Source organism: Sinohyriopsis cumingii, chromosome 17, assembly GCF_028554795.1.
Source record: "Sinohyriopsis cumingii isolate HCF-2022 chromosome 17, ASM2855479v2, whole genome shotgun sequence".
NCBI classification, from domain to species: domain Eukaryota; kingdom Metazoa; phylum Mollusca; class Bivalvia; order Unionida; family Unionidae; genus Sinohyriopsis; species Sinohyriopsis cumingii.
In genome coordinates, this window is record NC_142977.1 from 38,588,180 (window position 1) to 38,611,596 (window position 23,417).

Here is a 23,417-nt window from a genome sequence, read left to right on the forward strand (position 1 = left end):
TCAATGACAGAACAAACACACTTGTAGATGTCAAAACACTTCTCCCACGCTGCTTCAATCCGATGTACTTCAAGTACAATTTGCACAGACGAATCCAGTCCATAATCACAAACTTTCGTAGAATCGACAAAAATAAAAAAATCCATTCATTCCAGAACAAATGGAAAACTTGTTGCAATGCGCATTCATTCACAATATGACTCCAAATTTCAATTTTAAGTAGACAAAGATGCCATTTTCTTTTAAAACTTATGTCTAGCGTACGACAAGTTCAAATATATCTGGGCGGAGTTATGTGCGCATTAATAATGTTGTTATTGTGTAATGATGAATCTGCGCTTGTGTATTTAGTTTGGAATACGGCATACGTTCATTTACTTTGTTTCTTGTAGTGTATCTTATTTATATATATAAGCCTTAGGTAGAATAAGAAAAAGAGCATGTAATAAAAAGGTTATATAATAAAAAGGTTACTGCAATTGTATGGGAAAAATATGAACTTGTTTTGTTGGAAGGATATACTTCACTCCCAAGGTCGTGCAGTATTCCATCTGAAAAACTCATTCATATTTTCCCATACAAATGCAGTAACCTATAAGTATGCTCTTTGTTTCCCATTAACTTTATATTGTCAGAATCGTGCAATATTTTTCCATATTGCACAGCTTCATATTACACAACATGTGCATCTAAAAATAGCATATAGCATATTTAGGAACTACTCTGTAAATAAACCATGTACATTCATGTGGCAGACACTTTAGGTTTTAGTTTGTTAGATTTGTTTGTGGATGAATTAAAGAAGCTTTTCCATCTAATTAAAAGCAGAGATGATAAAGTGAACGATGTGGACAAGTTTACTGATTCACAAATAAAACTTTCAAAGAAGCAAACAAATGAACATGATATTCACGATGTGTACAACAAACTTGACAGATGCAAGTTTGAAAATACTATTCTGATCATTTAAACAGTTAAAGAATTTATAAATGGAATGGTTCAGGCTATGACCAGTGCTCTCTGGAGCATAGAAAAGCATATTGAAAACATGGGCAATTGCATACCTATCAGAGATGTATCATTTTATAATGTCAAAGTATTAAATTTGAGAAAACATTTAACTGAAGGTTCTGGTACAAAAATAATGGTGTCAGACTAAATAAATCAAGACCACAAAGAAGAATTCTTATTTCCGCTGGATGAATGGACTATCACACTCCAGCTGCTTTGCAATTTTCCAAGTTAACTTTTTAATATAATGTTTCGGATTTAGGCTAGCAATAGAAGCCATACTACAGTAGAGGTCATTACATGGCTGGGGTTCCTATAAAAAGCATACAAGTGACATGGCATAAACATGTCTTTTTAGCTAATAATAAGAATGGCAAAAAATATACTTATATTTTTGCATCTTGAATTTCCTTAAAATATAATTTCTTAGTTTGCTCTGCAAATCTGAATTACATGAGCTTGTCATGGGTTCTAAAACTTGATTACACACTGCAAAATTGTACTACAATTTCAACTACATTTCCAACAACAATCACATTCTCCTTAATGCACTCAAAAGGAAATGAATGTGATATTTCATAGCATCTTTTTGATAATTTCAACTGAAAGAGTTCATATTTTTCCCACATTATTAATTCCAAACAATCATGACAGATCATAAACTACATATGCAGCTGATTCATGGTGGGTCCCTTCCAAATCACATGTACTTCAAGCAGAACTATCCAGTCCATCACAAGCAGAAATCAGAATTGAGAAGAATTGACCAAAATAATTGATCCATTCCAGACCAACTGGAAAAGTTGTCACCATGCACATTCATTCACATAATGACCCCAAATTTCAATTTTAAGCAGACCAAAACAACAATTCTTTTCGCAATTTATGCAATAAATCTTTCTGTTTTAAATTAGTCAAATATACATGTGGTAAAAAATATATATATAAGATGAAATCTTATGAATGACATAAAGTATACAGGAAACAATACATTTCTATACACATTAAAGTGCATCTGCTATTAAACTCTTTTCCCTTGATGTGCCTGATTTCACTATTATATTCCTTTAACAACAAACTCCACCCTTTTTTTCCCCATCTTGCTGATGAAAGTAAGGGGGTTGTGATCACTAAACACAATAATCAGAGAAGGAGCTGAACTAATGTAAACTTCAAAGTGTTGTAATGCCAATGTCAAAGCCAAACATTCCTTCTTGATTGTGGAATAATTTCTCTCCTGCTTATTTTATTTCTTAGAAAAATAGCACACTGGATGATCAACACCATTTTTATCTTCTTGAATCAATACTGCTCCAATGCCAACATCACTTGCATCAATAGAGAGTTTAAATGATTGACTGAAATTTGGAGCTGTAAGAACTGTGTACTCTTAAGTATGGCTTTTAACTTATCAAAAGCCTTCTGACATTTTTCAGTCTGAAGAAACTTATTTTTCTTGCTTAATAAATTTGTCAGGGGTTCAGTCATTATGGAAAAACTGTAACAAAGGTTCCAAATGTATCCAGCCATACCCAAAAATCACATCAGTTGCTTTTTAATGATAGGCACAGGGAATTCAAAGATAACCTTGACCATAGCATCTATAGGTTTAACCTGTCCATGTCCCACAACATGTCCTAGAAATGTTACACAAGCTCGGCAAAACTCACTTTTGGATAAATTAATTGTCAAACTTGCATCAGTGAGTCTGTCAAAGAATTTCCAAATTGTTGCTAAATGATCTTTCCAGGTGTCATTGTAGATGATGACATCATCAATGTAAACATCACAATTATCTAGACCAGATGTAATCATGTTCATTAAACACTGAAAACTACTAGGCGAACCCTTCATCCCAAACGGCATCACTTTATATTGACAAAGTCCATCTGGAGTCACAAATGCCAAAATTTCCTTTGCTCTTTCCATCAGTAGAATTTGCCAAAATCCTTTCAGAAGGTCAATTTTGGTGACATACTTTCCATTTCTAATTTTATCAATGCAGTCATCGATTTTTGGTAATTTAAATAAATCTATTTTAGTCACACTGTTCACCTTCCTATAATCAGGGCACATGCAGAAAGTATTATCTGATTTCAGAACAAGTATATATGGTGAACTCCAGTCACTTTTACTGGACTCTATGAAATCATTCTCCAGCAAATACTGAATTTTGGTTTTTCAAACATTTCTGTTTGAGAGGGTTCATCTTGAACAGGTGTTGTTTCAAATGTGTTGAATTTACGATTTCAATGTCATGGTCGATTCTACTTGTTCTTGTAGGAACATCTGGAAATAAGTGCTCAAATTCAAGTAATAACTGTTTAAGTTCATTCTTTTCTTGTTGCAAACGTGAAAGTTTCTGGTCCAGATTATTCATAATTTCTGAATTTTGAAGATTTATTACTCCAAAATCAGTATAGTCTGATTGCATTCCATCGCTTAAATCCTCACTGAGTGGGACAAGTACAACTAAATTAATTGCATGCTTAGCCTAGCTATCTCTATCAACATGCTGGTACTCCTTTAATTTATTTACATATCAGGAGTACTATTATTGTAATTTAACTCACTCGTTTCCTTCTTAACTTTGTAAGGGCCACAATACCTAATCTGAAGAAAACCCTAAAGAATGAGCAAGAGAGACAGAACTCTATCACCAGACTCAAAGAATCTCTCCATTGTACATCTGTCTTTCAATTTTTAAAAAAAACTAACAAATAAACAATCAAATTAAATATACATAACAATGGCGAAGTTCAAAGGTCACTGAGCAGTGCTATGTGTGCATTAATATTGTTATTGTGTATTGATGAATCTACAATTGTGTATTTATTTTGGAATACAGCATAAATTCAATTACCTTGTTTCTTATCATGTATTTTGTTATAATTAAGCCTTATGTAGGAAAACAAAATGAGCATAAAATAAAAAGGTTACTGCATTCGTATGGGAAAATATGAACTTGTTGTTTCTGAGTAATACTGCACTCTCAAGATCAAGCAGTATTATTAAAAAACACTAATATTTTCCAATACAAATGCAGTAACCTATAAATACTGTACAAGCTATTTGATTTCAGCATTCTGATGACTAGTACTGGTATAATACTGTAAGAGCTATTTTGATTTCAGCGTGCTGATGACAAGTACCTCTATATTATTGTTAAAGCTATTTTAGCAAAAGAGAATTTTAGTGAATCTATGATTTCAGAATGCTGATGACAAACTTTTGAAGTACTAACAGGTATAGTAACAGATACATATTTTATGTTCTTTGAAAGAAACCTGGAACAAAGAACTCTGCAGTCTTTGATATTCTTTAATCATGCTTTTCAACAGATATCCTCATGGAATCCTATTTAAACAACGTTAAAGTGTGGTCACATGCTATACTATTACATATAAAAGATATGGTAATTTTATTCCATTTTGCAAGGGGATAATGAAATAAAACAAACTCCTACATTAAGTGTGGAACATAAATGTTGTTATTGTCTTTTTGATGTTTGATGCCATTTCTCTGCTCAAGAGAGGTTATACATGGCTGCCAGTATAAATGGTGGAGGAAAAAACTGGGAAAACCCCGATAAGAACCACTGACCCATGAGAAGCTACTGGCAAGTTTTCTCACATATTCACACTGGTTGAGCTTGAGACTTGAACCCACATAGACAAAGGTGAGATGGCAGAGATTGGTAAAGATGAACGCTTTAGATCACACACAAAAATTAAATGTAAAGTTAAAACAAAATATCAGCTGACAAGACATCAATGGTTCCAACTTTCACCTACAAGTGTAACATCACATCCATGAAACAGATTCTGGTTTGATTTTGTGGTATTTAACACCCATTTTCAGCACATGATAGGCTATACATGATAGCCAGTGGAGGAAGACCACAGGAAGAATAAATGACCATTGGTAAGCTACTGGCAAGCTTCTCACATATTCACACTGGTCAAGCTGAGACCTGAACTCATGAGGATACAGGTGAGACATATGAGACATCTGTAAAGGCAAGCACCTTAAACCACGCTGACACCTTAGGCCCCAACAAGATTTTAGAACCACCCTTACATTTTGTATTTATGTTTGTGTGCTTGATATTGAATTACAAATCAGAGGTACAGAAAAAATTTCAGATGACAATATATATTTTAAAAACCATTGCAATGTCAATAGAATTTTAACAAATAGTCACTCCTCGCTAGTGAATTAATTCTGAGTGAATACTTACAAAATATATCATATTTTCAGGAAACAAAATAGCAATGAACCAAATATATCACTGAATTATTGACAACACATAAGTTGAAGATCAAGATAGATGAGCAAACTCAAGAAATGCAACCTTTTTTCCTCTCTGTCTGGCTGTAACGTTCTTGAATACGAGTTGAGGTTTTGGAGACAAGGCCCAACCTGCACGACACTGGTAACTACCTGAGAATGACAGAGCATAAATACACAAGTTAGGTCATTACAGAGGTACCAGTAGTACATATAGTTTTACTTCATTACAATAGACATCTGATATAAAACTATATCTTGAAATAGCAAAAGTCAAAATCTGAATCTAAATAAAACCACATGTCTAAAAATAGTTTACATTTAATCTTACACATCTTTGTTCCATTAGCAAAGGTAGTAGCCTTACCATTATCTATAACAATGGGAACTGCACCATCTCTGAGTGACTTTGTGTATTCCAACACAGGATCCAAACCAGGACGCTCATCTTTAAAGGTGAATATATTAGTACCAGTTACAGCACCATTACTCATTCTGAAATATTAGAAGAAAAAAACATTAACAAGCAATAAATAAAATAATTCTGACCAACAACAAAAAAACATTAAATCTACCAATGATTCATTAAATGAAGCTCAGTTTAACTTATCATTCTCTTCTAACATGAAACTTGCAAGTAAACGTATTGAGTATAAATGGGTAACATATTAAAACTTACCATCTATTGTACTCTATATACATGCTTATAAATTGAACCCAACTAAAAACTGCAGATACCCAGATCTGCCATAGCATAATGCACCAGCAGGTCTGGGTCTCTGCAGTTTGTTAGAAGTAATCAATAGAACAAACAACAAAGGCAATAATCTGATGGTAAATTATGTAATGCAGATTAGTATCAATGTTGTTTGTACCTCTATGTGTATGTGTGTGTGTGTGTGTGCAGTTGAATTCAACTGAAATATTTACTTTCATTCATGAGGCACCAATTTTTTGTGAAGTCTGTGTTTGGTACAAACATCAAGCGAGCCTAATATAAAATTCTTTACCAGTAATATAAATTGTTTCATAGACATTGCAATGTATTTAAACACTGAATCTCATTTTTTTTGCCAAACCATTAAAACTGATGAATTTATAGTATATATTGTAGAACTACCATTTGCTCTGTGTCTGTGTGTGTGTGTGTGTGTGTGTGTGTATTGTTATGTATATCCAAACTGTGTTTCACTTTTGTCCATCATTATAGATTGTAAGGGTCATTTGTAAACAACACATTAAGTAGCTAACTTTTGTTCATGATTGTAGATTATGCTTTAAGATAATGATAATTTGTAAACAATATATTTACATGGATTTGAGTTCAAGACATTTACCCCATAGGGAAAAATTATGGTCTACCTGATTTTCGTCACATTGTTTGCTAAAATTTAAATAATGGACTTCATGCTTACAAATTTGGTGGAAATTTCCACTAGAAATGACAAGTCCAGGGCATGTCACAAGGCAGGTGTCAGTCTGTATTTAAGAAGCACCAAGTAAAAAAATTATGCTTCCCACTTTTCATGCAGTCCCCAAAATTGGAACCAAATGAAATGAACTTTTAGTTTAAACATCAGCAGCATTGTCAGCATGATCTGCTACAACTACAGTGATGATTTTATCCACATTAAAGTTCAGGATAAAGATATAGTGTAAAGTGGAAGTTATTTTAATGCTTATCACACTAATGATAAATATACATGAAGTGATTCTTATTTCCATGTCATTATATGCTTGCTTTGTAAAACAATTCGTAAAGTTATTCAAAACATTTTGTCTAAGTAAACAGAGCATATCAACATTATTCTTTAGTGCCTTGGCCCATCTTTCCTTTTTTTATCAGTCTGGGAAAGCAGAAGGAAAATTGTCAAGCCCAATAGAAAGTCATGGGTGTGTCTATAATTCAGAACAAGCATATTCTAAAATAGGTCTAATTATATGCCTGAAAACTATTTCTTCTACGCCCTGTGGGCAAGATAATAACTTGCATCTTAATAAGCCTAGAGCATGATTTGCTTTGGTGCATCATTCTTGAATTTGAAGGTTCCATTTTATATCACTAGTAACTGTTGTTGTTGTTGTTGTGGGGTTTAACGCCATTTTTCAGCACATGATAGGCTATACATGGCGGCCAATATTAATGGTGGAGGAAGAACTCTGGAAAACTCCGGAAAGAACCACCAACCCACACTGGCCGAATCCGAGACTCGAATCCACGCAGACAGAGGTGAGATGGCAGTGATACGTAAAGGAAAGCACTTTAGACCACTTGTCTACTCGGGGCCTCCTATATCACTAGTAACTGTGACTCTAAATATTTTATCTTAACCAATTTTTTAAAATAAAAATAAGTACCTTCCAATAAATATGATATGTACTGATTTTGTGGGATCTCTTTCTTATCTATTTCATTATGTTGTATTTTTTTGACATTAGACTTCAAACAAAACGGCATGCATGTATACATGTATATGTACCAAAGCGTAGTTCTCTAAATAAAGTAAAACATTATATATACCTTCTCTGTTTTCACTACAAGTGTATTTCTCAATTTAATATGCATCGATTAAGATAGTAACTGTGACAATAAAGCACTTATTTTGCGTCCACATTTATTACCTAACACAACCCCTGCAAATTTATTGGGGTACATGCATCATTTTGCCAAAATGCAAAATTTCCAGCTTATCAATTTCATGTTGCATCACTTGTTGGCAGTAAAGAAAGTACATATTAATCTATTATATAACTAGTATTAAATTTCAAAATTATGAATAATATACGCAACCAATGATACACTATAGTTTATATGATATTGTGTTTAGCTGTTTTCAAATGCATTCCAGTGTATCGATGCACCGAATATTAGTATATTTTCATTCATTTTCACTGAAGAAACATACTTCAATTTAATCCAAGTTGCTTCTGTCAGAATTTGAATTTATTAGAAAAGAGACATTGGAGTAAGTAAAGTCCGACTAAAGCAATATGATTTAAGTTTGTAGAAAAGTGTCTATATGGTGTGCCAAATGTGTGAGATATTCCTGAAAATTTAACTTCTCATTCCAATATTAGTCGAGTCAACCTCAGAACATGTTACACAATGCTTCTATTCAGGCACTAAAATGACGACCTAAAACACAAATGTCAGGAGTGGCATCTTACATTATAGGACTAACTGCCCACCATAGGTAACTACCATGCGGTAACTAGAAACACCAAAATAATCTCAAAAACTGAAATACACTGAAACACACACCAAAATATACAATTATTTACATCTTTATGGTATATATATAGGTGTACACAGTACAGCCTGATATTATGATTTGTAATTCTTTTAACAATAATAAGCAAAACAAACTTTGATTTAAGCAATTTTGATGCAAATTATATTTAATTTTTACCAATTTTTTCTGGCACAATCCATGTAACAATGTCACTCGGTCGTACTTGATTTTACAAGACTGAACAGGTATAATAAATTGTGGATTGGTCAGAACTTAAAATATACGAGTGAGATTATGATTGTGAGAATCCAAAATGAGTATACACATATTTTCTGTGGAAATATCATATACTTATGTATTTTGAAGTAATTAAAATGAGGTAAAAGCTGTCTAATCAAGTACGGCCGAGTGTCTTCAGTAAAAGAATGAAGCTATAAATAGAATAATGTTAATAATTCCTATAAAAATAACTCAAATCAAATTCTAATTTGCTTTCTAATCATTATTCAAACATATACAAATTATAATACATTTATTTTCATAAGCATTATGGCACATAATATGTGTATTTCGGTTTTAGAGTGTAGTTTGCTACACACACACACCCCATCATGTGCTGAAAAATGGTGTTAAACCCATAATAGCATAGGATTGATCCAAAATATTCTGTACGTATCATCCAAAGGCCCCTTCAACTAACTGTAATCTAGAGCCGCGGGAAATACTAATGTCTAGATTAAACTGCATAGTTATTGGAGTGTTACTCGAGTTAGTGGTCGAGGCGCCATTTGATTGTTGTGCCTTTGCAGTTATGCTATAGATAATTGCGAGAGAAGACGGCATTAAATATACCCATTTGTTGCCATTCTTCGTCCTGAATGTCAAATGCCTGAATGACCAATAAATTTATTTAGCTTATACAGGAGACGTTTAATTTTGTTTGGTGCCCAGTTAGCTTTCCTTATAAACCTTCTTGGAGAAGAGCTGTTGCAAGGGGTCGTGCTAAAAGAATGATCAGAAAAGTCGCCTCTTTCGATTTACCGCAAACCACCATAAACCTACCGCAAACCACTTTTAAAGTGCATTATGGTATTAATTCATCTCTGAAAAGAATTTTTTAAGCGAACAAAATGTGAAACTTATAACATAATACGTGAAGACATTTTTTAAATGATACTGTTAATTTACACTTAGTCAGAGCTGCAGTTGTGAAGTGTCGATATGATATGTTCATTTCTTTTTCATAATAATTTAAACACCCATTACAGTGATGATAAAATTATTACCGGTAAACTTCCGGATCTGTTAGAACATTATTTTCAAACAAATTTCACATAATTTGTATGCCACTAAATGACACAACACTGTATTTCATTCACTCAAATAGCCTTAAAATTCATATGCAAAAATATATAATTAAACTAAGTAAGTTTATTTGCACTATATTTGAAGGAAACAGGTCAAAATACCCCACTTAATACCAGCCCCCGACAAAAACGCCACAATTTTCACAGCATCGCCCCAATTGCAAAATCGCCTCCAATTAAATACCAAAGAACCACAGAAATGTAAGCGGCCTTAGTAATAGTTGAAGATTTCACATGGAGAACAGGCTTATGTAATGGTCAAAAACATATTTTTTGGAATAGAAAATGAATACATTATATTAAACAAACACTTGTAGTTTCCATATTTAGATATTTATTTTGTTAGTGAAACTAGATTCAATATTTTTTTTAAACAATGAAGTTATGTTTTATCGATTACATTTAATACGAAAAAATTGAAGATAAAATGCGACTTTATTATACATAAAAAAAACAGAAATGTAAAAGTGACTAATTTTCATCCCTTTAATGACCTATTTAATTAAATGTAAATCAACGTGACTTACTTCTCATGATTTAACCTGGTCTTAATTTAAATTCCCTTAATATAACGCTCTCTCTCTCTCTCTCTCTCTCTCTCTCTCTCTCTCTCTCTCTGGTCTATCTATGCACCGTGTAAAAGAGATGACACCCGAATTTTTTAATGTAATATTATCGACTTTTTTCAAATATCTTCAAGGTCGAAGCACAAAAAGAACACACAGTTAACGAAATGTCAATCAGGTAAATATTCTAATTCTAGTGAACTAATTAAAAAAGACAAGAACAAAGTCAGTCAAAGCTGAATTAAAAAAGCAAGGAATTATAATAGTAAAAACAATCCATTCTAATTATCCTTAATGATACATAAGCATGAATTATCGGCGGGTGCATTACTAATGATTAAAAGAGTATTAATTTAAATATAGATCTAAAAATGAACTTAATTTAACTAATTAAAAGGCAACAACAAATTCAATAACATATAAAAATAAAATTAAATAAAGACGGTCTAGAGAAAATTATTCTGACTTCGATGGGAGTGTTACAATTTTGGCGGTTAGAGAAAACCAATCCTGACAGGCTAAGCTAAACGAGGCGGGCGGTGTTTCCCCGGAGAAATTCTATGTTTAAAGTAATTTCCTTCGCGAAATTCGGCAGTCCACGTTTTTCTGCTGAAAGGGAAGTCTGATGGAATCAAAGGAGATTAAAAAGGGACGTGGGTATGGAAGAATTTGAGAGACCCAGAACCAGACAGAGATTCAGCTGCATTGTAAGAATAACTCTCAATAAAGCACAAGGTTAGACTCAATTGCATACGATATGTTAATTGATATAAGTTTGTAATAATTTGTTGAATGTTTTTAGTTTTACGTGTTTAGGCTCTTTCAAACAGTAACAAGAAAAGAGTGAAGACAACAAGCTTTGTACAATTTAACAAATATTGTATTTCCCTAGAAAATATCCTTGTCCAAGAATTAATTTGCAGCACAAATATTTCCAGGTAAAAATAATCTCTTGGGATCCAAATAATTTGAAGAAAAATAAAATAATTAGCCCAAAAAACTGGTCACAACATGAAACACTTTAACTTCTCAAGTGTTAAGGCAAGTAATAGCTATTCTTTCTCAAAACATCCGCAATAAATCTAGCTACGCAGCAAAACAGATGCCCGGATGTGGGTCAGTCCTCTGGTAAAACCTAACTGATTCATGTTATTTGTCATGTGCTCCAAGTATGGCCTCTATGTTACTTTGTGGATCTTACTCTGAGAAAGAATAACTTTTTTTAATATAAAACGTCGATTACTTCAACTCTTACTGATTCTGAATCAAGGTCAGCAACTAGGGCAGCGTTAGATACAAAGCTCCTAGTATTAATTGTCTATTAAAAAAACAATCGGGTCAAACAGAACTGAACTGAATTTCTGGACAATGTCAAATCCAGCAAATAAAAGTATATGACAATAACATGCAATGGAATAAATAAATAAAAAATAGCAAACAAACAATTAAATTAAATCAAATATAAATTAAATCTAATATTCATAACATTAATGCAGCAGCTAACAGTGCCATCGTCTTGAGTGTTTTATGATTCATGTATTGTAAGCATGTCATACAATATTTCATTGATAACACTGGTCAACAGTGAAATCATTACTGACTTGAAAAGGCCCTAATCTGTAGTATTTTGGTGTGCCGAACACGAATATAACCGTGAAAAATTTGTATTGGCTCTCGTTTTGAAGATATTCATATACCTCATTTTCTATGTTTCACTGTGTAAATTTCTCCAGTAGGACTGCAGCAACATCTGGAATAATGATGTAACATTGCATAATACCATCATGCTCACATCATCCACAGTTGATTGCATCATTTTCTGATGCAATGCAATACTAATGCCATGCGGCTGCTGAAGTAAGTTGACGTCAGCAGTGTACTATACATGTGTAGGCCTATTATACTAATGCCAGGCGGCTGCTGAAGCTGACGTAAGCAGTGTACTATATAAAGCCCAATCAGATAGGTTCAGCATTTAAAATATTTTAGACGTTGTGCGAGACAGTTCAAGCTACTGTTACATAAAACTTATTATTTTATCCATTTACGTACAATAAAGAACAGTAATGCCTCGAAAGTGTGTTAATACCGCGGACAATTTTTGCTATATTTGTGGGGAAGTGACATTTGCCAACCAGAAGAAAAGTATCAATTCTCAAGTGAAGAAGGCATATCATCTTTACTTCGGATGCAAGGTTGGTGACCAAGACAAGCCTTGGGCTCCGCATATATGCTGTGCTACATGTACAACACAGCTTTCACAGTGGTTGAATTGCAAAAGGTCATCAATGCCGTTTGCAGTCCCAATGGTGTGGAGAGAGCCAAGCAACCACCTAAATGACTGTTACTTCTGCTTGGTTCCTCCTCTTTCCGGCGGAATAACGAAGCGAAAGAAGTCGAGAATAGTCTACCCAAACATTCCGTCTGCATTGAGACCAGTTCCACATGGTGAGGGACTTCCTATTCCAGAACCTCCAGCAGAATATTCTCTTGATTCATCTGACGAAGACAAAGGTAAGTCGACCTGTTCTTCTCCTGGTCCATCAGCATGCAGTGATCCAGATTTTCACTGTGGTGCATCATCAACCCCACACAGAATAACACAGGAAGAACTAAATGACCTGATTCGTGATTTGGACTTATCAAAGAACAAGGCAGAATTGCTAGGATCAAGACTCCAACAATGGAATCTTCTAGAAGAAGATGTCACAATTACTGCATATCGAAAGCGCCACCAGCAATTGGTGCCTTTCTTCAGAAAGGAAAGTAATCTGATATTCTGTTCCGATATTGAGGGCCTCATGAATGCTTTAAAAATCACTCATGACCCACAAGAATGGAGACTATTTGTGGACTCTTCGAAACTGAGTCTCAAGGCTGTGCTTTTGCACAATGGAAACATTCTTCCATCTATTCCAGTAGCGTATGCTGTCCACATGAAAGAGACATACGATAACTTAAGGCAGCTACTGAATTCCATTGAGTATAACAAGTACAGCTGGCACCTCTGTGGTGATTTGAAGGTAGTTGCCCTTTTAATGGGACTGCAGCAAGGATATACAAAATACATGTGTTTCTTATGCGAGTGGGATAGCCGAGCAAGGGAAAAGCACTACATGAGGAAGGAATGGACTCACAGGCAGAATGTAGCCATTGGAGAGAAGAATATCCAACACCCAGCTCTGGTTGAGGCTCAGAAAATCTTGCTACCACCCCTTCACATCAAACTAGGTTTGATGAAGAACTTCGTGAAAGCCATTGACCGGACTTTGCCAGCATTCCGATACCTGCATGAAAAATTCCCTCGACTCAGCGAAGCAAAGATTAAAGAGGGAGTTTTTGTGGGTCCTCAGATTCGAGAGCTTTTCAAAGATGACCGGTTCAACAACTTGCTGGAAGGTGACGCGAAACAAGCATGGAATGCTTTTCGCCTAGTTTCTACAAACTTCCTCGGAAATGTTAGGGCAGAAAACTATAAGGAACTAGTAGAAGACATGTTGATGAAGTATAAGAAACTTGGCTGCAATATGTCTCTAAAGATTCACTTCCTTCATTCCCATTTGGATTTCTTTCCTAGCAACTGTGGTATTGTTAGTGATGAACACGGCGAACGTTTTCATCAAGATATCGCAACAATGGAACAAAGATACCAGGGAAAATGGTCCACTACAATGCTGGCTGACTACTGCTGGACACTCCTCAGAGATGCTCCCGAACAGCTGTACAAGAGACAGGTGAAGAAATCTAAGATGTAGTCAATGACTTGATTTTTTATAGGTAGGCTATTACAGTTGACCTTTTACTATTGGAATGCATTTCGTTATGTAAACATTAATTTCTTGCAGATTACAAAAAAACTAGAGCCAATTTTGCAATTTGACTGTCATATTCGTGTTCAGCACATAAAAATTGATAAGAATTGACTAATTTTATTTCAGTAACATGACTTTTGTAAAAATTTGTTGTCCAGTGTAATGTGTTCGGATTTTGTGGTTTGTATGCAATAGAGATCGTATAGGAATTTCATGCATTACTCTGATACGAATTGTGAGAATTAATTTACCTGTCTTAAATGATATGAATGCTAAGAACTGTTTTTACCATATCTATGTGAATAAATCGCTAATTAGCAAGTAATTGATAATGTGTTCGGATTTTGTGGTTTGTATGCAATGGAAGTCATGTAGCAAGTTCATGCATCACTCTGATACAAACTGTGAGAATTAATTTGCCTGTCTTAAATTATATGAATGATAAGAATTGATTTTACCATATCTATGTGAATGAATCGCTAATTAGCAAGTAATGTAGTTACGATAAGACGTGAAGTCCATTAATTCATTTGTGTAGTTGAGTTGTGGTTCTTTTGATCGAGAGGTCGGCTTGTGTTCGTTCAGCTAGTAATTCACAGCACACAGCGGGTTGAAATTGTTTATCCAAGAAGTCTAGTTAGGTCATGGTTCCAGTTAGGAATGTGAGTAGCCGCTAGAAATAAAATTAATTTCATGATAATAGCGTGTGTATATCAGGTAGAAAACTGGCCATATTAGCTTAGTTCTGTTTAATTACGATAAGACAATATCTGACGTAAAAATGGGAATGTTGTTCGAATTCAGAAAGAAAAAAAACTGACATATTTAGATTGCGTATTATATTTTATTCGAAGGGGAAATATAGCTCCATATCTGTACTGCACAATATAAAATAACGCAGTCTACAAACAAGTTACGTCTGATGACCCGAAGGGGATGAGAGAAAGAAAGAGAGAAGGAAAGAAATACCGCAACACTGATCTGTTACCAACAGTGATTTCGGAAGGACCAAAAACAACCAGGTTATGACGACACGCGGGCAGTTGGAGTTTGATCATTCACTCGACTCTGTGATCAAATTTGTTTTTATCGGTATAACAGAACGGCTTATTGAATTTCGCATAAACTTTGTGAATCCTTTTCTATGAGACATTAAAGCATTAAAATGTCATGTTGAATTTCACTTTGTTAATGTAATTATTTTAAAATTGTTATAGTTATTATGTTCTATTCTATATCTCTGCTCAGATCTCTGTTATTCCTTCCATTAATTTCATATTTTATTTTATTGTTTACTCGAAAACACCGTGGTCGATCACCTCCTAGATAACGATAACCAAAACACCATTATGAGTGGGGATAACATCTCCCACCTCTGACAGTGATCCTCACACATTAATTTAAGTGTTACTCGTTAACACCGTGGCCGATCAACTCCTAGATAACGATAACCAAAACACCACAAGGAGTGGGGATCACAACTCCCACATCTGACAGTGATTCTCACACATTAATTTAAGTGTTACTCGTTAACACCGTGGCCGATCAACTCCTAGATAACGATAACCAAAACACCATAAGGAGTGGGGATCATAACTCCCACATCTGACAGTTATTCTCACATATTAAATTTAAGTGTATACAATTTCCTTAGCAATTCCATACCTCATTGAAATGTATAGTAAGAAGAGGTTATTTAGATATTATTTGACACCAAATATTATTTGCTCGTGTTTTTTAACAGATGTAATGTAACTTTTAAGAATTTTACAAAAAGCGTGCCCCCTCCTTTGAAATTTAGTAACGTGGAAAACATCATTCTGCATAAAGGTTTCACATTATAAGTTTCGTCTTTTGTTCAATTAAAACATTTGTTAACAGATAAATTAGTATTATAATGCATTTTAAAGTTGGTCTGTTGTAGGTGTTTGGTGGTTTGCGGTGGTTTGTGGTAATTACACGGACCAAGAAAAGTCTTCTAACGTAAGCGATTTGCTGATGAAACGAAAAGTTGCTGATCCAATGCTAATACGCTGACCTGCTGGTGGTTGTTATTTTAATCATCAAAGTATGCAATTTTATGATTTGGAGAAGTACAATTTATACATTTTATCGTTGTAAATTAAAAGAAGTTGTAAATTATCGACGTTATAACGGAAATTTGTAGGCCACTGAGGAACACCTTTTTCCCCAGAAAACACTGACCAATTTTACAATACGGGGAACTGCAAGACCATTAAACTTCAATAAGAAAGAAAAAACATACCAACTTTAAAAAAAAAAAAAAAAAAACTTGACCAGGAAAGAATCTGGAGATTTCGAGATTAAATGATCCGGTCAAGTTTAACTGAGACTGAAGATGAAAATGATTTCACTCGAGTTCTCCACCATCTATAGCAAGTATGCTTTGTGAACGGCGTTCACTTGGGGAAAAGAAGAACCATATCAATTCCGGGCTTATACGGTCAAATGTCCAGTTCATTGGTACTGTAAAAAAAAAAAAAAACAACCTAATTGTCACAAAAATATCGAGTTATCAATCATCTCCAGCAGTATAAACATAAATCTCATTGTGAGGTCTCTTTCCTTGCTGCTTCGTGAAAAAGAATCAAACCATTATGTCGCGAATCCATGGAACAGGACACATGCTATAGAAGACCCGTTGTCTGCGACTGGTGACCGGAACGTGGGTGATGTAAATATGACAACTGATAAGGATGTTTCCTACACGTTAGAAGATGGTTCTATTATCACGGACATTAATTCGTCAGCTGTTTTAGTATATTGATGAGTGATTTTAAGTTCATGCAGATTGCATAAGATGGATTCTGCATTTGTTTGACTATTGATCAAAAACAGACTCGGGTAGAAACCACCAAAAGCAGCTACTCGCCAAATATAAAAACGTACAATTTTGTAAGGCTTCAACATTTTCACATAAAGTCTTGTTCTTGACTTGACTTTGAGTTATCTTTTTATTCGTCAAAATTTTCCCCACAAATAATTCAGTATGACTTCTGTAAGCGATTGTCTTCTTTGTTTCTGTTCGACATGTTCAATGGTAATGGTCTCTAGGGACTGGTAAGGCTCTTTGAAATCATCTGCCTTTTGGAGTCAGACACCAAGAAGGAGAGCCTCTAGCTTCTTGCTTCAAATTCAGAAATTCAATGACGTAGCCTGAAGAAGAAAAAACTATATTCGAGTCCTCGTTCTGTTGGATAGGTGGTAGGAAGTGTTACATTTTATATACATTTAACAAGCGGTATCAGCGATTGAAAACATGAAATCATTCAACTCACACCCACGTTCCTACCAAGGATCGTTCTTGATCATCATGGCGACAAGGCTGGTCTTGATTACACGTTTCAGCACAGGTACAGCATATAAAGAAAACGTTCGTTTTCTGTGGCAATGTTGAGGTAAAACAGTATGGTAAAAGTTCGTCGTTGTCAAAGGTTTACGTTTGATCCTATTTCGGATTGGCGATTGTGTTTCAAAACTTGAGGATGACCTGTGGGGAATCAAACATTTATATACCCATGGACACAAGGAACACACATTTGATTTGCTCTGCATAAGATTTGTTCACGTCGTGCAATAAGTATGTAGAAGTTCATCATCCGAAAAACCAGTGGCGCGGATATAAAGGTTCGATGTCCGCCATATCGTAATCTTCTACAATATATATAAATTCTGTATCTGTTTTCAAACGTCGATCGTATTTGTATTCCAACATTTCTATCACTCAATATCATCGTCTTTCTAAACTATATTGCCTTTTTAACATGGAACTCCCCTAGTCCCTAGGGTGTCCCCATTCACTACTATCGTCTTTCTAAACTATATTGGCGGCCGTTTTTACTTGCACCTCTTCCATGATAAACTCTGAGAAAGGATTTTTCAGGGCTCTTTGAGGAAAGTAAGCAGGGCATCGATGCAATAAATATCCCTGTAATCCTTAGACCATCAGTGCGTTTTATCAATCCCAGTCATCCACGGAACGGTTCTAGTTTTCTTTTTTCAACCGTTTCTAGCATGTTGTATCCACTTGTATTGCGTTTCACACAATTATTATAGCGAGCGCGTAGCTATGACGGATGAGCCTTTTCTGTCATTCCAAACGTTTTATGCATTCTTTTCAAGGGCCAGCCATATAACAGATAGTATTGTTGCATCGTATTGTCGTAAACTGTTCTTGATATATTTTGGAATCCAAATACATCTAGTCGAGGAGGCACAAACTGAGTGGTGACTGCTTCAAGTTGCTAATTAAAATTGGAAGAAAACTTCAACAATACCATCAATCAACATTAATCAGTTAGCGAGGAGACAATTGATCGACTGCCCCAAGTGGAAAAAAAACATGTCACTTGTCGATCTTCCACAGCTGACTGAAACTTTGAAAGCAATCTTCCTGGTGTCAAATGGCAGAGCACCTCGAGCAGATGCTATACTAGCAGATGTCTGAAAAGCCGGAGGCTCACACATGGCACAGAAACTGACTGAACTCTCCCAATCAATGTGGACTCAGGGAGCTATGCCCCAGAAGTAGAAGGATGCATTCATAGTCTACTTGTACAAGTGGAAAGGCAACTTACATACTCGCGACAAGCATACGTGTATCTCCTTGGTTTCAATAGTTGTCAAAATCCTTGACAGATCTCTGCTGAATCGTTTCGTGTATCACATAGATCAAGGACTCCTGTCAGAGAATCAGTGTGAAGTAAGAAAAGGACGAGAGGCCACATACATGGTGTTTGCAGCTTGTCAACTCCAGAAGAAACGACAGGAACAGACGTCCAACCTGTACACTACATTCATCGACTTTACAAAAGCCTTTGACACCGTCATCTGTGGGGGACTTTTGGAAGATCGTGGCGAAGTTGCCCATAGAAATTCATCGCTATGGTTGGAAATTCCATGATGGCATGCAGGCTGGTGTTGTTGATGGCTTTGAGTGTGAGTCATCTGAACCATTCCAACTTATCTATGGAGTCAAGCAAGGCTATGGTGGCCCAAATCCTCTTGAACATGATGTTCTAAGCCATGCTTACTGATTCCTTCAGTGACGAGAATGAAATCGTCATCTGATAAAGGACTGACGGCAAGCTATACAATCTGAGAAGACTACAGGAAAAGAATGTGAGTGTTCGCGATCTCCTATTTTCTGATGACTGTAATTTGAATGCCAAACCTGAGACTGAAATGCAACACAGTATGGCCAGCAGCAGAGGGGGCGAACAGACCAAAAGCTTTTTGCACAATAAGCCCTCCCCACGGAAACTATTCGATAGAAGCGTTATTTCGACGAAATAACACTTTTATTCAGAAAACGAGACAAAAAAAAAATGTCCCCGACGATGCTAGTATCGCTCGCGGGGTCATTATTGCAAAATCCATGGGGTGGGTCCAGCCCCCCCCCCCCTGCTGCTCTACGAAAACATTTTTATGTCAAAGGAATTAAATCATTGACAAATAAATAATGGCAAATATCGGAGAAGCACTTACTACTAGATTAGCTCGAGAACGTCTCGAAGCAATTCAGAAATTTCTTCCTGTCCGTGATAGTGTCAGACAAAAATTACAACTAAGACAGCAAGCACGGGAAGTCTTTGCAGAATCCGCGGAGGAATTATTTAAACCCGTGACTAAAGCTACTGAGAAAGTTACAACTGTCATCAAAGAAGATCTTCTTCCGGTATCAAAACAAACTGCGACGCAGGCTGAAAAAATAGCAAGAAGAACTAAACAGACAAAAAAGATTTTACGAACACTTCCAGCTGATATCGCTGCGGCTCAACCTCCACCTGTCGGTAAAGAAATACTTGAGGGTACTGACGTCGCCGCCGGGGAAGAAAAACCAGTAAAAGAAAACGTAGAATTAGCTGCAAGATTTAAGAAAGGTATTGTCGAAGATATTAAAAATTCTAAACCAGAAGAATTAGTTAAAAAAATATTAGCTAGTATATTTAGTAAATCTAGAATTTTAAACCCCCCCCATGATAAAGTATCTGATGATAATCTTATCAAATGGATATATCGAATACGCGCAGACAAACCGCAGGCCAGAGATGATGATTTAGAGTATAGAATTCTTAATGATGAAGTAAAAAAACTTTATAACGAGCAAATGAAACAACTAAAACAAAAACAGCCCGCCGAGTATCAACTTCCTCCACCTCTGCAACAACAGCAATCTTCTTCTCCACCACCGCAGCAGCAGAAACAAACTCGGCAGCGGAAAAAACAACCTCCACCACCGCAGCCACAACTTCGACCGCAATCTCCAGAGGAAGAATTTCACGACGCACCAGCCGCTACTGGTAGTGGTCTTGGTGGTCACATTACTTGCCCTGATAATATCGTCAATGACGTATCACGGTTGGAAGTTCTCATCGGAGGAAGACGTGCCGGAAACAACTCTCCGGAAATTATAAATGAAGCCGCAGATATCTGTCAGAGACTATTTCAGCGTGGCATTATGGATATCGGCGTTTACCGGGGACTCATTGATGAACTCGCAGACGGTTACCACAGCGACTAGCAAATTTAGTTAGAGAAACAATAATTAAATAAAATGATCGTGCACAATTCTCAACCCGGACACGCTCGTGTGTTACAAGTCCGCGTAGTAAACTCGCGATTACCAGTCTACAGAGCAACCTACGGAGATGGTCTCGGTGATACAATTACTGGTTTGTTTTCAAGAATAGCCCCTAAGGCATTACCGATTGCAAAACAATTGTCGATGAAAGCTATTGATGTTATCAAGGATAAAGCCCTTGGATCTGTTGGTGATCTCGCCGGGAAGGCATTCGCGTCAATCAAGGATAGACTGTTACGGTTAACTCGTAGATCAAAAAAACCGCCACCGGTGAAACTGGCCAGTACTGAACTTATGCCCGCGGACGTCAGTAAAGTAATAAATCAGGCTGCCAATCAAAAACTTGCAGAGCTTGTAACCCAAACACCCGAACAAATAAATACAAGTCTGATATCAGGAAGCGGATTTCGTTTTAGAAGGCAATAATTTTATATAAAATGTTTAAACGTATATCTGATCCAGCGTTCGACATGGATGCACCAACACTCAAGGATGAGTCAGTGCGTGATTATCAGTATTATTCTTACGAAGCAACAGTACCTAATCAGTCGGGGCGAATTGAATTGCGAGTTCAGGATACAAGTAGATATTTCTTGCCCGCTGAAGCATTTCTTGAAGTCACGGGTGAAATTGTAACAAATGTCCCCGCTAATACGCCATACGGAGCTGATGTTCGAGTTGGTTTTGTTAATAATGGCATCATGGCGCTGTTCAAAAGTGCTTCATACAGCATTGACGGGAGAGAGATTGAAACGATTCAGGATAATGTTGGCGTTGCTACAACAATCTTGGGATTAGCACGATACTCAGATGATTACACTAGATCAGCTGGTCCGACTATGATGTTCGCTAAGGATAATTCTGATCATCCGGATCATAGATCTAGCATTGTAAGACGACCAAGAAACTTTGCCGATAACGCTGATGCTGATGTGTGGCCGATAGTTCATCACAACCCTAATTACAATCTGGGGTTTGCTACGCGTAAATTAATGTTATCAGGCAATAACAGAAGATTCTCATGTGTAATTCCGCTGTCTCACATCTTTGGATTCTGCAGAAATGTCAGAAAAATTATTTTTGGATCTAATCATTCAGTTGTACTTGTTAGACACGGTACCAGCAATGACGCTATCTGGTGTGAAGCCGGTGCTGCTGAAGGTAAAGTAGTATTATCCAAGCTTGCGTTGTGGATGCCAGTGATGTCTCCATCGATCACTGAAGAGCAACGGCTACTCTCTTTCATGGATACAGGCGGTAAATCACTGTTATCATGGTTAACAACAACAACAGATAGTTTTCAGAGTAACATTCTTGGAAATTTTACGTGGCATATAGCATCACAACAGGGAGTATCAGCACCGCGACATATTTTCGTTGCATTTCAGGGAATGGATCGATTAAACAATCGAGAAGAAAATTCAATGGTATTTGATAATTGTGACGTCACTGAGGTTTCGCTGCGAATAAACGGACATCAAGAACCATCTGAAGACATTCATATAAATTTTGAAGAAAATCAGGTCGCACGTGCGTATCACCGTCTGATGACGTTTATGGGGCGTGATCAAAATATTGATACCGGTCTACAGATATCACAGTTGGATTTCAAAACGTTATATCCGGTTTATTACTTTTCGCTGGAACATCTTGATCTAACCAAACAATCTGTCGTTGATATACACTTTAAGGCTAGGGTGGGTGTAGTTCCTGCTGGTGGTTACAGAGCGATTGCTGTCATACTCTCCGACAAAACAATGCTTTTGGAAGGTGTTGGCGGACGAATGAGAGTCATTGACGCTCCAGTCGAGAATATGTAACCTAATTAAATTCAGTCTTTGAAATATAATGTCATACAGTCACGTTAACGTCACCTTGACTTCCGGTCAAACGAAGAAATTGCAATCGAAGAACGCAAGCACGTGCGGGACATCAATAACACTAAAACGAGATCAACTTGTTGGTGGTCCAAACAAGCTGTCGTTGACTAATACTCAGATTAAACATTTTAATAAGGCACTAACGGCAAAAACCGGTGTCCGACTTAATTTCTCTGCTGCAGCTATCAAGGACATGACCAAAACCGGTGGAATATTTCCTCTTCTCGCAGCAATACCGGCGTTGATTGCCGCGGCAGCACCAGCCGTAGCAAAGGCAGCAGCACTTGGTGCAGTTGGAACCGCAGCTGGAATGGCACTAAAGAAAGCAACCGGAAATGGGTATAAGAAAAAAAAGGGGAGATCCACTCGCGGATCAGGTCTAAGACTACCAGGAACTCCACCATCATGGTATCCAAAAAAATTCTAACGCCGTTGAGCAATTTTGATTTACTCGATGCTGTTAAAAAATTGCGTATAAAACATTTCAGAGGAGTATTTATGCGAGATCAATTACCGACGCGGCCGAATAATCCAGAAACTGGCATTATCAATCTCGACAACAAAGATGGTCCGGGAACTCACTGGGTTGCTTACGCGATCGATCCACGTGGAATTATCTATTTCGATTCGTACGGTTTAGCACCGCCAGTTGAG

At 36.3% G+C, this 23,417-nt stretch overlaps 1 protein-coding gene across 1 annotated transcript in view; it reads right to left on the bottom strand.

Moving 5' to 3' along the window:
- The window catches only part of LOC149778454 (actin-related protein 5-like), a 101,799-nt gene extending 92,281 nt beyond the window's left edge, over nt 1–9,518 (bottom strand). The window contains exons 1-3 of the mRNA XM_089939292.1: nt 9,387–9,518; nt 5,669–5,796; nt 5,366–5,454 (exon numbers count right to left, since the gene is read on the bottom strand). Coding sequence (XP_089795418.1) covers nt 5,366–5,454; nt 5,669–5,796; nt 9,387–9,400 — 231 coding nt within the window. The 5' untranslated portion in view covers nt 9,401–9,518. The remainder of the gene's footprint in view (nt 1–5,365; nt 5,455–5,668; nt 5,797–9,386) is intronic.
- Nucleotides 9,519–23,417: the final 13,899 nt, after the last annotated feature.